The sequence below is a fragment of the Pseudopodoces humilis genome, chromosome 14 (assembly GCF_049639895.1).
Source record: "Pseudopodoces humilis isolate 2021_Gansu_Grassland_sample_001 chromosome 14, ASM4963989v1, whole genome shotgun sequence".
In the NCBI taxonomy this organism is placed as follows: Eukaryota; Metazoa; Chordata; class Aves; order Passeriformes; family Paridae; genus Pseudopodoces; species Pseudopodoces humilis.
In genome coordinates, this window is record NC_142213.1 from 15723124 (window position 1) to 15737372 (window position 14249).

Genomic DNA, 14249 nt, shown 5'->3' on the forward strand with positions numbered 1-14249 from the left:
TGACAACCTCTTGTGCCCTCATCCACAAACATTACAAAAATTAAACTCTATTATCCAAGCAAGCTCATGATCCTTTTATTAGGTAGGTAACATTAGAACACAACTAGAGTAGTGTAATTCTAGGTATTTTAGGGGCGGATTTGTTTGGGTTTTTTCAGTCTAGACAAACAACTATGTTTTTGCTTAAAAAGTTTCAGTTGCAATCCCAGCAACTGTTAAATCTGAATAATTTAGGAAGAGTACACAGAACCCAGAGAGGCTACACTCCAAGCACTGTTTCTTCAGGCAGAGTAATATAGCCTCAGATGGAGATCATCAAGTCACTAATTTGATTCCACTGCTTAAAATAAGGAGTATACTTTAAGAACTCTCCAAAAGTAATTAAACATGTCATACAGTAACTGTAGATTTCCTCAAAGAGACCTTCTGGGTGTAAAATTGCAAAATATTGCAGAGGAAGTTAATCTGATTAAGGAAAACAGGATTTATAGCTGTCTATGTTATCGCATGGGAAATGTCTGTGTTTATTACGTTCCCACTAATTCACCAAGAAAATAAGGATACTCTACAAGTAAGAATACTTTTAAATCACTGGCTGTTTTTGGCCCATCACACTTGGCACCATGACTATTATTACCTCTGCAGAGTCACACCACCCCTTGAATCCATGAAATTAACAGCTGGAAAGGAAGTTTCTTACCTTTTATAAACATAGAAAGCATCTATAAGTCAGTAAATCATCTACTAAGAGTACTTGTTTATAATATCCACCGTTTTCCTTCAAAGCTCTGCCTTTCACTGACTCATTAAAACCTTAAAACAGCCAGCAGGAATCTTAATAATACCTGCTTTGGGTATAATCTGCTCTGCTCAAAGTATAAACAGCTTGTGTTCACTGGTGTATTTATCTCCAAAACACAAAAATGCAGAAAGGTTCTTCCACACCCACCGCATGCCTCAGGGCCTCAGAGGAGCCAATCCAGCACCTCCCCTTCCCAACAAGGGAGGTGTGAACACCTGAGCAACAGTCACACCAGGCTCTTCCAAGCCCTTGGAGCTCCAGCAGAAATGAGCCCTGAGAACCTCAGTGTCCCCTGAGCCCCAAAACCAAACCCAGCAGCTGTTAGTTCCCTACTGCTAAACTCGCCCTGCAGGTTCCTTCCAACATGCACTGGCTCTAAGACAAATTAAAAATGGATAGGCACTTATCTCTGCTTAGGAAACATGCACCCTCATGTACAGACCCTTCCAAATAATTCATCTGCCAACTGCAGGGCTGAATCAGCAGAACGAAGGCTGAGGACAAAGCACAAAATGCATTTTCCTTAGCACGCTGAGGCACCAGTCCCCTCTTAATTGTAACATAACAGTGATCCTTACTTCATCTTGCTCCCCACCCCCTTCTTCATTGTAGTTGAGGATGTTTTCCCTGATGTCCTCCAGATCCTCAGGATGAGCAGATCCGTGGTAAACGCCTCCGTGCAGACCCTTGCGCGTCTTCCAGTGAGCCCAGAGGAAGCTGGCACTGAGCAGAGCTGTGGGGACACAGGAGCAGAGCACAGGTGATGCAGGCACCAGTAAACCCCAGGGCACAGCAGGGCCAGCATAGCTGCACTCTGGGCTTCTCAGCAAATGTCTGGGGTTTGCACTTTCCAGTGTGGTGAACATCAAACACAGAAGAAGAAAAGCCTTTAAAGAGCATTTTGCAACACCCTTTAAAGCCCAACTCAAAGTTGGTTAAATAACAAGTGGTGTCTCTGACCTGTCTCTGTCCTGTGTGGAGCTGAACTTTGAAATAGGAAAGGCATTACAGACGGGGGCAAAGAAGTAATAACATGTTGACAGGAACAGACAGAATTACACACAAATGAAACACAAGAAGACACAAGACAGAAGAGGAAATTACTTTTAGATCTTTTACTAAAAAACAAGAATCAGGCACATTTTGCCTTTGCATTCATTAATTTAAACATTTTTCTTAAATGCTTAAGTGCATTTACACAACTGACAAGTTTCAACATCAGATACCGAACATTCTATAAATAGAAACTTGTGCATCACTCTGCTACCAACTCTATAAAAATCAGTAAAAGCTCAGAGTAAGACCTCAAATCATCAGATACCATAAATTACCAGTACAGTGAACTAAAGAAATTTGAACCTCTTACAGAGTATCTACAGGGCAGCAGTTCTCTGGAGCAGCATCTAAATGACCTTGGGATTGAAACTGGGGTACACAGAGGTCATACCCTGCAATTCTCTAATATAAAGATCTATTATCAACCTCAGCTATCTGGGATTCCAAGAGCTGTAATACCACTTAGCTTCCCACTAATTTGCTGTTCATATTTGCATGGCAAACATAGTATCTAGCAGAGTTGGGGAAAATTATGGTATTTCCATACTCTTACTACAACTCTTACTACAACTTCTGAATGAAACTGCATTAACACTAAGAGCCAGGAGAAAAATCCTATGTCTTTACTGAGGCAAACTTCCATGACATTTGAATAAACAAGAAAAGAGTCCAAGATGTGATCCTTCCTCACTAAGAGCCTTCTGGTTCTCCTCTTCGAGATCCAATGTATAAGCCTGAAAATGGCTGAGGAAGACCAAATCAGCTGTTTAGGAGCTGGGACACAACTGGCAAGATGCAAAGTCTGCTCCTGCCTGACCAGTGTATGTATTCCTATCAGACAGGAAGTTTCTCCTAGACTGAAAAATTTGTTTCATGCTCAGCAGTATTTTAAACAATGCTTATCCGGTAGCAATTTCCACTCCTGCTGTTCAATTGCATTTGCTTCCAATTATGCATCTGAACAGTTCCTCAGCAATGACGTGAAAATGTGAAGAAAACAAAACTGCAGAGACCTCCCATAGCTCACAAATGTTGATTCACTTAGCGGTGGATGCACAGAGGGATGAGGAATCAGTGATGGGATCACAGCAAAGGAACGAAGGCAGAGCTGAGTCTCCCTCAGGAATTTTCATCAGGAGAGGAGGTGATGGCTGCTCAGGACAGGTGGACACGTGCGCTCACCACAGGTAATACAAGACGTAGTTGCCATAGCTACCTAGGAGTGCCAGGAAGCAGACACAGATGGCGAAGAGGGAGGTGAAGCTCAGCCCCGTGTCCTTGTGGAAGATGGCCAGGGTGATCTCGCAGTGGCGCCCGGCGTAGCCGTCGGGGCAGTGGCACTGGAAGGCGGTGGGGGACAGGGACACGCAGGTGCCGTAGTTGCAGGGCCGCTCGGCGCACGCCGTGTACACGCACTGCCGGCCTGAGGCGTTCTCCAGGATCATGTGTCCCACAGGGCAGCTGCACACACCAGGGCAGAACGGGACTGTTAGACCGGGAGAAAACAGCCACAGACAGGCAGCACTGAAGAGTTTAAAATACACACTTTGGTGATGCTTTTTGCATGGGTTCCGAAGCAGCTACGGGGAGTAAGTTATGTGAAATCATGACAGGTTGTGGCCCTTCCTGAGGCAGCCGTACTTCAGACCCGTGTGCCTGGGGCTTTCAGAACTCGGGTAGCTCCACTGCCTTCTGCAGGGTTATCCTTGTGAGAACCAGCTGGGTTGGCATCTGCAGTTCTGGCTAAGCAGGACAAGCTGTGCTATGTTCTCCAGAGTTAGAGAACTCCATTTGTGTGGACAGTGGCAGTCAGGAGTGTGTGCAGACATTAAAGTGTGTGTAAGTAAAGCGTTCATTTGCACACCACAAGCAACAGGAATTAGTCTTGTCCTGACCCCAGCCACAACCACAAGAATCTGAGCTCAATAGTGTGGTGTTGTTCCTAAAGCAGCAGGAGGAGCCTGGGAGGGAACAGAGGTGACAGCATCTTACAGGGCAGTGTAAGAAATCAGACCCTCACAAGAGAAAGCACTGACATTGCACAGCACAGGTTTCACAGCACAGCCAGGGAACTGTGCCACTCCAGCTCACACACACTCCTGTCCTGGTTCCAGGGTTTACAAGCATTCTGGATCTGCTGCTGCTCTTTACATGTTTTCCATTAGACAGGCAGCTGAACTTACTCCAGAATCCCTGGAGCCAGGCTGATTTACATCAGCTGTGGTGGTTTCTGTAAGGACACAGTAACCTGCTCCCTGTGCAGGTGTCCAGTGTGTGCCACTGTGGTTCCAGGGATTTGATGAGATTGCCAGTGCCAGCCTTCAATCTGCATACTTCAACATCCACCCTTTCCCACCTCATTCTGAAGGGTTTTGTGCTTCTCTTTCCACCAATTACCTGCATTCATGCATCATCCACAAATCAATACACACAAATTCCTGATTGCAAGGGTTATTCCTACAGGCCTCTGAAGAACAGCCTTCTTTGATGCCTTGGGCACTCAATACTGACACCAGCTCCTTCCCTTGAGTGTCCAGAGGGATTCTGTAGTTGTTAAATCTGACATCCTTCATACATCCTACAGCAAGGAACAAAGAGACAGTTTTAAAAACCATTCAGCAAGAATTATTGGAAGCAGCTGTAAGATTTGGCAGTTTATGCTTAACAAAGGACACAGGCTATCAAGGTTTAAATCCAGGACTGAATTCACTTACACTTTCATAGCCTTGTCCTTCTCTTTTGGACTGGATTTGCTAAAGTTTTAGATCAAGATTCCCAGTGTTTTCCACAAGAATTAAGTGCTGCTGCAGGCCTGTCCTGGTTTTGGCTGGGGCAGACTTAATTCTCTTTCCAGGGTCTGGTGTGGGGCTGTGTTTTGGATCTGTGCTGAACACAGGGTTGAGAAGAGGGAGATGTTTCTGTCATTGCTGAGCAGGGCTCACAAAGCCTTTCCTGCTTTTTGTAGGGCCATGCTGGGGAGGGGCTGGGGCTGCCTGGGAGGCTTGGAAGGGACCCAGCCAGGACAGGTGACCCCACTGACCCCAGGGACGTTCCAGAGCATGTGACAGCATTCTCAGGATCTGCAGTGAGGGGAAGAAGGAAGGGGAGATGTTTAGAGAGAAGGTGTTTGTCATCTCAGGTAACCATTCCGCAGGATGTGGCCCTGCTCTCCTGGAGGTGCTGAACACCTGCCTGCCCCTGGCAAGCAGGGAATTCATTCCATGTTTTGCTGGGCTTGTGTGCATGGCTTTTGCTTTCCTTATTAAAGCTGTTATCTCAACCCAGGGGTTTTCCAGCTTTTACTCTTCCAATTCTCCCCCTGATCCTGCTGGTAGGGAGTGAGAGAGAGGCTTTGAGGGGCTGGAGGCTGGATGGGGTTAAACCATGACAAAGCCTCTATTTGCCTAACGTAGTCAGTGGAATATGTACCCCTCCACTGTGATTTCCATAGGAAAGTCAAAATATTGTGGAGGATCTCTTACATGTGGAAAGCCTGTTCTATTCTTCAATGTACCAGTAAAAACTGTGTTTGGCTGATTTTAAATTGTAGCTTATGGCTTACCTTTATAGAATGAAGACCAAACCACAAATAATTGTGAAAGAGTCTTCAATCAGGGATAGAAAATTTGTACTGAAGATGTGTGACATTAACTTTGTATGCACGAGATGCCTCAGCATGAAAACATATGCTTTGATTAATTAAGTACATTTTATGACTTTGAAGTCCTTGAAGTTTCAGCTACTTAGCAGCAGCATTAATAGTCCTAATTAAAATGATCTTCATGCAACCATTTGACTTCTTTATTTACTTAAAAACAAACACTATTACTCCCATAAATAAAAAATTCAAAATATGCTCTCTAATTCACATCATAAACTTTATTTATTGGAATACTTCTAGTAAAGCAATAGAAAACAATCTTTTTCTAAATAATTTGTGATACACTTAAGTTGTAAATTATTACTCTATTTAATTTCTCTCCAGGCACTTTTGTATTACTCACTGAAGTACTTTTGCATGGTGGAAAGATGACCAGCTTGCTTTGAGTAGATTTACTAGGACTTAGAGCCCAGAGGACTAAGAGGTGAAGGTAATGGGAGAGAGGTGACCTATAGACACCAGGCAGGTTTAAACAGCAGTGATGTGTGTTCCTTGGAAATAAATGCTGTGCTGATTTGCTTTACTGACACTGTGGGGGCTTAGGCAAAGGGCAAACTTCCAGCTGAGCTCAGAGTAAAGAACTGCCATGGATATCCCAAACTTGCTGTTCTTTGTATTTCTCCTTTGTGGAAGTACTCAATTTCCAGGCTAGAAACTGATTTGCTTTTAACAGACACCATGACCTTATTCACTCAAGTTGCTAAAAATTCAGATTTTTAGCTCTAATTCAATAAACCATTTCTAATTTTAGTTAATGCTTTGACTGAGTGTCAAATCCAGTAATATCGAGGTAATAAACCAGGGTTTGGTGGGTGCTATGCAATGCACATACAAAATGGAAAAACTCCTTTTAGCATAGGAATAAATGTGTTTGGGAGGGAAAGAGAGCTGCCAAGCACACTGGACAGAACCATGCACTGAACCAGCTTCTGCCTATCCAAGGCAGGGAGCCATGCACAGTCCATCTGGGAGAAGCTTCTGGATCTCCAGGTACAAACTCTCTGCAGCCAAGGCAAGAAGTGACCATCATTATTCCAGGTCCAGTAGCCAAGTGTATATGCAGGCCATTCCCTGCTGCACCTTCTCCTGGTCAGAACAGCTTATCTGTCCCTGTTGCAAAGGGTCATGCATGAAATCTGTGTACTCTACATAAACAATAAAGTTTCCTGCAATATGCCTTGTTACAGGCCCATATTATGAACCAAGACTGAAAATTCCTACCTTGAAAACTCTTGTTTTGATTGAACGGGTAGGTGTTTCCAAGGACCAAGCTGCTGGGGTCAATGACAATCTCTTTGTATATTCCTGCTGCTTTAGTAATCTCTCTCTTCCCACCTCCTTCATAAAGGCGAAGAGTAAATTCATTTTCATTTCTCTCCAGTGTGATGTGATGCCATTCACCATTATCAATGTGGTAGGAGGGAAGGCTTACAGAATAGTTTCCATCACCCAGATTGTATGAGACCACGAAGAGTCCCTGAACAACCTTGTGAACAATTAACAAATAGCAAGAAAGAAAAGTCAAGTCATTGTCCGGCATTCTGTACTGATCTGTAACTTCAATCTTAAAGCATTTGTCTAAATTTAGGGTATGTTTACACTGCACATTTAGGTGTAATATAAAAATACTTCAGGTGCTACTGAACTAGGCAACCTAAATGTGGTAGCAGTATACTCACAGTAGTATCTAAGTCACCTTAGGAGTAATTTTACACTGATCTCTCTTGCACAAATTTATGGGGTTCTTTAAATAGGTAGAGTCTGGTGTATTACAGCTACAATGACAGCTCAAACCAACTTGGCTGAACAGGTGACGTGTTCAGTGATGTGTATAAAATGAGAAGGTTGTCACTTTGGGAGCCTGACATCATTAGAACTGCCACAGGCACCTTGCTTGGCAGAGTTTCAACTAGAAACTCTGATCTACACAGATCTGGCCACATGGCTCAAAAGGACACCAGGCACACACCCTAATCATCCTATTCTGTGTAGAATCTGTATTTCTCTGCAAATGGCATCAAAATCCAGTGGGATACCACAGCTGAGCAGCCAGTATCTCAAGTAAAGGATCGGATGTATCTATCCATAAAACAAATTCCGGAGTCTTGGTGCTCAGCATAAGGTTTTTGTTCTGTTTCCACCTGTGAAGCGAGTGTCACTGTCTGTGTGGGGTGTCCTCACCTGCAGGGTGATGTGCTCGTCCCTGCCGCGGGAGCGCACGGTGGCGATGACGCTGTCGGGCTGCCGCGTGCGCACCAGGGCCTGGAACAGCGTCCTGCGCGCAGACACGCTGACAGGGAGCTGGTAGCGGATGTGGCTGCCTGCCTCAAACCTGTACTCCTTGGCCACTGGAAAGGAGAGAAGAGGCATCTCATGAGGAGAGGGAAACATGATTATTGCCCTTAATGTCATAATAAGGGTTGAAAGTAAAAGGAAACAACTGCGATGCACAGCACGGATCCGTGAGACAACTTGTCCTTTGGGACATACTCCTGTATTTATTTCCACAGCTTCTCCACTCATGCTTTATTTTCCTCTGTAAAGAGGTGTTCTCCCACCCAACTTGATCCTGTTAATGCTCCTCCTTAAAATGCTCAAATGGGGTGACAGCAGGGAAGCAGCACCTCTGACCAAGAGAGCAGACTGCAGGCCAAGTCTTAAGTATCACAATAAAATTTCACAACCTGCTATTTTCTAATTGTCTTTCTGCTGCAAACTTTGCCTCCATGAGAGCTAAAGATCCTACTATTCCCAAAGCATAGCTCCTTAAGCCAGCAGTCTCTTCCTGACACCAGCGGAGCAGTGATTTCTAATTCCACTTGTATGGTTCTAATTCTGCACAGAAAGTGGTACTGGCACATGCATATTTTTTAGGTTATTAGATATTTCTGAAAGTGTAAACAGATGCAAATCAAACAACTGTAATAAAATAAAATACTTTTTTCACATTTTTTTTGTCATGCAGCCATGTCATTATACAGTCATTGCACAAACACCCTCAGGAGGAAATGATCCTGTACTGAGAAAGCAATTTCTGAAAGGGAATTAGAAAAGAAATTGTTAACAATCACAGGCAACTACACTGCAACATGGCTTTACAAAAGGTAATGTAAAATCATCTCAACAAACATTACCTGCAAATATTTGAAGCTTCCTGTGCTGTAAAATTTAGCAGCCTACCACTAATGAAACAGAAAAGCAGAGTTCACCTTTATCACACCGGTAACCGTGGTAGCCCGGCAAACAGTGACACACAAATGAGCCCCAGTCCCCAAGGCACCTCCCGTGGATACCACAGGAGGAAGATCCCATGGTCTCACAGCTCCCATCCGTCAGGGTGCAGCCAGGGAAGCTGTTCAGGGACTCTGCAGGAGACTGAAGGTCATATACCTTCAAGAGACAATTCATGACACAGAAATATTATTTGAGAAACATATTTCATTTTTAAACAGAAATAGCTGCACCACTTCAGTGTCTCAGTCTCATTGCTCAAGTTACTAAGCCTCATCTGCATTGCTTAAGTTACTAAGTTTGCTTTTTGACATTCAGACTTCAGCTGATTTTATCAATAGCATATTTTGCCTCTGAATAAACTCAACTGACTATGAAAACAAGAAATCCACTAATACTTCCTAACAAAGCAGACAGCTGGCATAAATATATCGTTATACAATCGCCATTCAGAAGTTCTCTGAATGCACAAAGAAGCTTGGAAAACAGCTGCATGAATCAGGGGATAAACAAACACACAGTTCCTGCCTCATTAATACATCTCCTTCTATTGAGAAGTAACTTTTCAAGGTACTTATTCTAATTATCACAGAAAAACCCAGAATTTTTTTGTATTTTACACTGATGCATGTGGGCATTGAATACATTGATGGAAGCAGAAGTTTCATGTGTAATACAAATCTCTCAAAAATTAAATAAAGAAGTTTTCTTCTCTGCTAAAGCAAGCATTACTCTGCTCTTACCTGAGTATCCACGATGAAATTGCGCAAGCAACCAGAAAAATGTTTGTGTAGCAGCTGTGGGTAGGAATATGGTAATGACTCCTTCACACCACCCAGCTGGAGAACATGGTTCACATTCAAATACCTTTAAAAATCATATAAATAATAAAAATACTCACAGCATCTACCTTCAAACACAGGCAGAAAAACAAATAAATACACTGCATTTTCAAATAACACAGGCTTTATCACGTAACATAACATAACAGTAGAATGCAACTACTTTATCTTCTCTCTCTGAAATAAGGCCTTTTAAAATAAAGGGTATTTTCTTAAACATGACAGTGAAACTTCCTGGAAGTTTAATTATATTTGGGTGTTTGTGTTGAAGTCAAGTCAGTTATTCTAGATACCATATTCTCCTTCAAGTGCTCTGTGTGTACAGACATCCTATGCTGTAGGAATATTACAACGAAGGCTGTTCTGTGTATGACAAAAGTCAGAAATCTAAAATTTGGGTCCATGTGGTCTAAAAGGCATGGTAAACATGTCCAAGCTCTGCACTGTCTCCTAGTCATCTCCCCAAGCCAAAAAACTCCATGTATTTCAGTCCTCAAACCTTCTTTTTCCCAGAGTTATCAATTAATTTCTTTTGTTTCCATTTTCCTTATATTTCCCCCTTTTTTTGTGCTCCTTTCATGACCAGGAGAGCTCCATGCAGCTGTGGACAAGGCTTAATCCCAATGCTCATTGGAATGCTTGCTCAGACTATCTATTCCACAGCTGAAGTATCTTTGTTAGTACAAAGGTTTCCCCAAAATATAACCTGAATATTCCTCACTGTTACTTTAGGCCCTGTACAGAAGAGATTGTCTAAATCCTCTTTGTACTATTCTTTTATGCACACAGAGAATTATCATATCTCTCCTTAGTTTTCCTTTTTTTCTGGTAACTGACCTCAATTCCTTCGTTCTTGATTCTTACTCTCAGGGTGAGCTGATCAGTCACTGCTCTTCTCTGGATGTACCAGCTGCTCCTTGTCCACCCTGCACTGTGGGGCACAAACTGGACCCAGGACTCCCATGTCAACTGGCCTAAATTCGTGAGGTTTTAAAGATCAGGCTGACAGTGACTTGATAACAGAGAGAAATCCTGTGGGTGGAGGGTGGTACACAAGACCCACAACAGCTCCAGTAATAGCCACAGTGTTTTGGGGTTGTCATTTAGTACTGCAGCACTAGTCAGAGGAAGGCTGGTTCCTTAAAATTTCTTTAGTGCTGTAAGGTCCACGCTTGGCCTAGAAGGCCTGAGAAAAGAGGAAATGATTCGATGTTCCTCGTCAACTCAGCTTCAGTCTAACAGGTCAAATGTTCACAGGCCTTAGAATCAACTGCCTGCCAGGGAATCTCCAGGAATGTACCTCGCTCTCCGTGGAACAGACCCCAGGACTTCACAGTTTGTGCGATCTTCAGTGGACAGCCACCGGCCAACCCCTTCGATCTCCGACACCACGGCCGCGCTGCACCGATCCAGAGTGAAGCGGACATCCTGCGCCAGGACACAGCACGCCAAGATAGCACTGCTCCTGACACCAAATCCTCATCTGCTACTGACTGCAGACTGCCAAGCAACAAGGGCTGGCATTTTCAGTGCTCTGCTTATCTTGCGATAACCAGTAGAGCTAAAATGGAACCATCTAGCAAAAGCAGGCACTTCTCAACTTTATTTGTACTTTGGAGTATTTTAGCCACTTACACAAGACCTGTAACTGCAAGTAAATAAACATCTGCTTCTTGTGCATAAGTAATGGATTCCAGCACATTCTACATGTGCTGTGGCAGAGCTTATAAAAGCTAAAGATTGCAGAATATGGGTCACAACATCAGTGGATTTGGAATTCACAATGAGGTTGTCCCAAAAATTACTATTACTCATTAAACTTACATGACCAGTTAAGACAATACATATTATCTGTTCTTTATTGAAAGGCTGTTCTTTCTACTTTCCTGTCTTACACAGGGAAATATTTTAGAATATTTTGGAATTAATATTTTAGAAATATTAATATCCTGATGTGGGAAAAAAAAAATCCTATAACTGACCTGACCGTTGGTTCTGACTTCAAGTCGATGCCACTTCTTGTCTGCTACATTCAGATGACTTGGAAACTGCAACACCACAGAACCTGAGCCATGGCTCATCTTCAGCACAGGAATACCACTAGAGAGTTCTAATACAACAGGAACAAGACATTAAATTCAGCTACAAAATGTCACTTTTTGGGTATCTCAGCCATTAGTGATTGCACTGATTTAATGGTTACTGCTATTCACATACAGGGGGTTCACTACAGAAATAAGCAGAATTATACCCTATGTCTTCTATTAAGCAGAAGTACTCATTCAGTGCATTATTTACTTATATACTTTAGATTATTCCACCTCTCTGTCAACACACTGAAACTAATTCCTGAGAAGCAATCTCCAATTTTATGATGCTCTAAAACAATTAATACATGCAGATTTCTTCCCTCCCATCTACTACTTAAATTTACAAGTAACTGCAAAGCAAGGCAAAAAAAGAGGTAAATTATTAACTACTCAGCCACATTACCTTTCAATTAATCAGGAAAATATAAAATGCCAACCAGACTCTGCATTTGTATGTTAATTCACAAAAAACAAGCAGCAGTAACCTTTTAAATATGTGTCAACATAAAGCACTGAGTTCTACTTGTGGATGAATCTTCCCACAATGGCACGTGGGGCTGGATTCATCCATCACATCATTGCCTGCTCAAAAAAAATGTGCAAAATTGCCCCAAGACCAAAGGGAGTTTAAGTGGATTTCTTTTCTCACCAAACTAGATAAGAATGACATGCAACTAAGACTGCACTACTCATGTAATATGTATCTTCAAAGCACCTAAATTCCTTTATAGCACCACAGTTTTTCTAGGCAGAGTATTTATATACATATATATATATATCAATCTGTCTGTTTTGCTTTCCCCTTCATTTCTACAACTCTGTGATGAAGCCAAAGCCAGAGGTGCAGGCTGCAAAAATAGACATCAAAGGAGAAAGACCAGTTAGGAAATGCTTCAAAATATTTTGACACCAGAAAATAAGTTACCTCATTAAATGGAAAAACAGAATTCATAGTCTACTTGTTACACTGGTCACAAACAATCTGTTCCCAAAAACATTTAATTTTTTCACACCCCTTTGCAGAAGTACCTATTGCAATGAAGTTTTCTATACTCCCAGGTTCTGGATTTGATAAAGGGCCACTATATAGTAGAAGTCCATCGGGAACCACAGTAATAAACTCTAGAGAGAGTGAGCTTTCAAAACAAGGTCTGATGGGACGAAACCATGCATAACCATTTCCATGGAAACTGTGCTTAGTCTGCTGGCAGTCTGGTCCATGAAAGGAAGCAGGACAAAGACATCTGAAAGACCACAAACAGAAGAAATAGTCAAAATTCCCCTATGTTCAGTTTTTTTATTTGGTTTTACATGCAGCAAATACAGAACTTAAATCACAATTAAAAAACAGAAAAACAAAGGTTTTAGCAAAACCTTAGGGGTGTTTGGCAATTATTAAAATGCTCTGAGAGTACGAAGTATTTTTACTTCCTATATCAACTCCTTAAAAAAAAAAAAAAAAGAAGTATTTTTGAGGCCAAGTTTTTGATAACAATGAACTTTTTTCCTAAATAACACAGAACACCAAACATCAATTTATTCCAGAGTAAACTCCAGGAGGTTAATTCCTAGCTGGAATTAATTTCACTAAGGGAATACTGCTGCATGCCAGGTGATGCTATAATAAAGCAAGTTTACTATCTAATGCTTTTCAGGCTCCTTATCACCCATTGTTTGAACTACATTTCACTCCTACATCCCTGCTGCTACCACTGCTATTCACCTTTATTATTAGTCTCCAGGAAAAGAGGAAAAAAAAACAGGGCACACACGCCTTCATCCTGAATTAGATGCTCCTAAAAAATGGCAAGTGCTAATTACATCTTCCCCAGGGTTTTCTTTGTTATTCACACACTTTTTGGGACCACAGCCCCACTGGGGTCAGCAGGAAATCCCCTGTTGTCATCAGCTTTACACCCCAGTGCACTTGTGGGGCTTTTTTGTTTCTCCTCCAGACAAAAGTACACTTTTGGTTATTTCAGACCTGTACCTTGTAAGCACCACTCAACTCTGTAAAAACAGAGAGGAGAAATACCGTGTACTGCAGGTTCCCTCACCTGTAGCCACTCAGAGTGTCGATGCAAAGGCCCCCGTTGAGGCAGGGGCTCCGAGGGTAGGAGGAGCAGGGCTGGTGCGGGCGCTCGCGGGCGGAGCAGCCGCAGGTGCCGCGGCCGGAGGTGCTGAGGGACACGAAGGACACGCTCCCGGTGTCCGTCACTGTGGGGATGTCGCTCACACTGAGCTGGTTTGTACAGCCCTCACTGCAGTTGGCACTCCTGCACTCGTCAACGTCGATCTGGGAAATGTTCAGCTGTAGAGCTGACTGCATCTAAGAGAAAAGACAGTTTAACACATCACCACTCTCATCCTACAGAAAGCTTTTACCTCAGCTCTGAAAAATCGAAGCCATCAGAGACTTAATGCAGCGTTTAGTTTCTTGAGCATTGCTTGGTAACATCCCAAATTATTCAGGCAAGAAAAATAATTTGAAAAATTCAGGAAACATTTCATTAAAAAATTACAGCAGCAGCATTTCCTAAAAGCTTAATCATTGACATGACTGAGTG

At 42.6% G+C, this 14249-nt stretch overlaps 1 protein-coding gene across 1 annotated transcript in view; it reads right to left on the reverse strand.

Annotated features, from left to right (window-relative positions):
• LOC102107968 (neural-cadherin-like) overlaps positions 1–14249 on the reverse strand; it is a 60910-nt gene that overhangs the window by 4088 nt on the left and 42573 nt on the right. The window contains exons 24-34 of the mRNA XM_088062433.1: positions 13740–14011; positions 12712–12926; positions 11575–11702; positions 10893–11020; positions 9494–9617; positions 8729–8909; positions 7701–7867; positions 6741–7005; positions 4256–4436; positions 3075–3319; positions 1381–1535 (exon numbers count right to left, since the gene is read on the reverse strand). Of these exons, the coding sequence (XP_087918559.1) occupies positions 1381–1535; positions 3075–3319; positions 4256–4436; positions 6741–7005; positions 7701–7867; positions 8729–8909; positions 9494–9617; positions 10893–11020; positions 11575–11702; positions 12712–12926; positions 13740–14011 (2061 nt within the window). The remainder of the gene's footprint in view (positions 1–1380; positions 1536–3074; positions 3320–4255; positions 4437–6740; positions 7006–7700; positions 7868–8728; positions 8910–9493; positions 9618–10892; positions 11021–11574; positions 11703–12711; positions 12927–13739; positions 14012–14249) is intronic.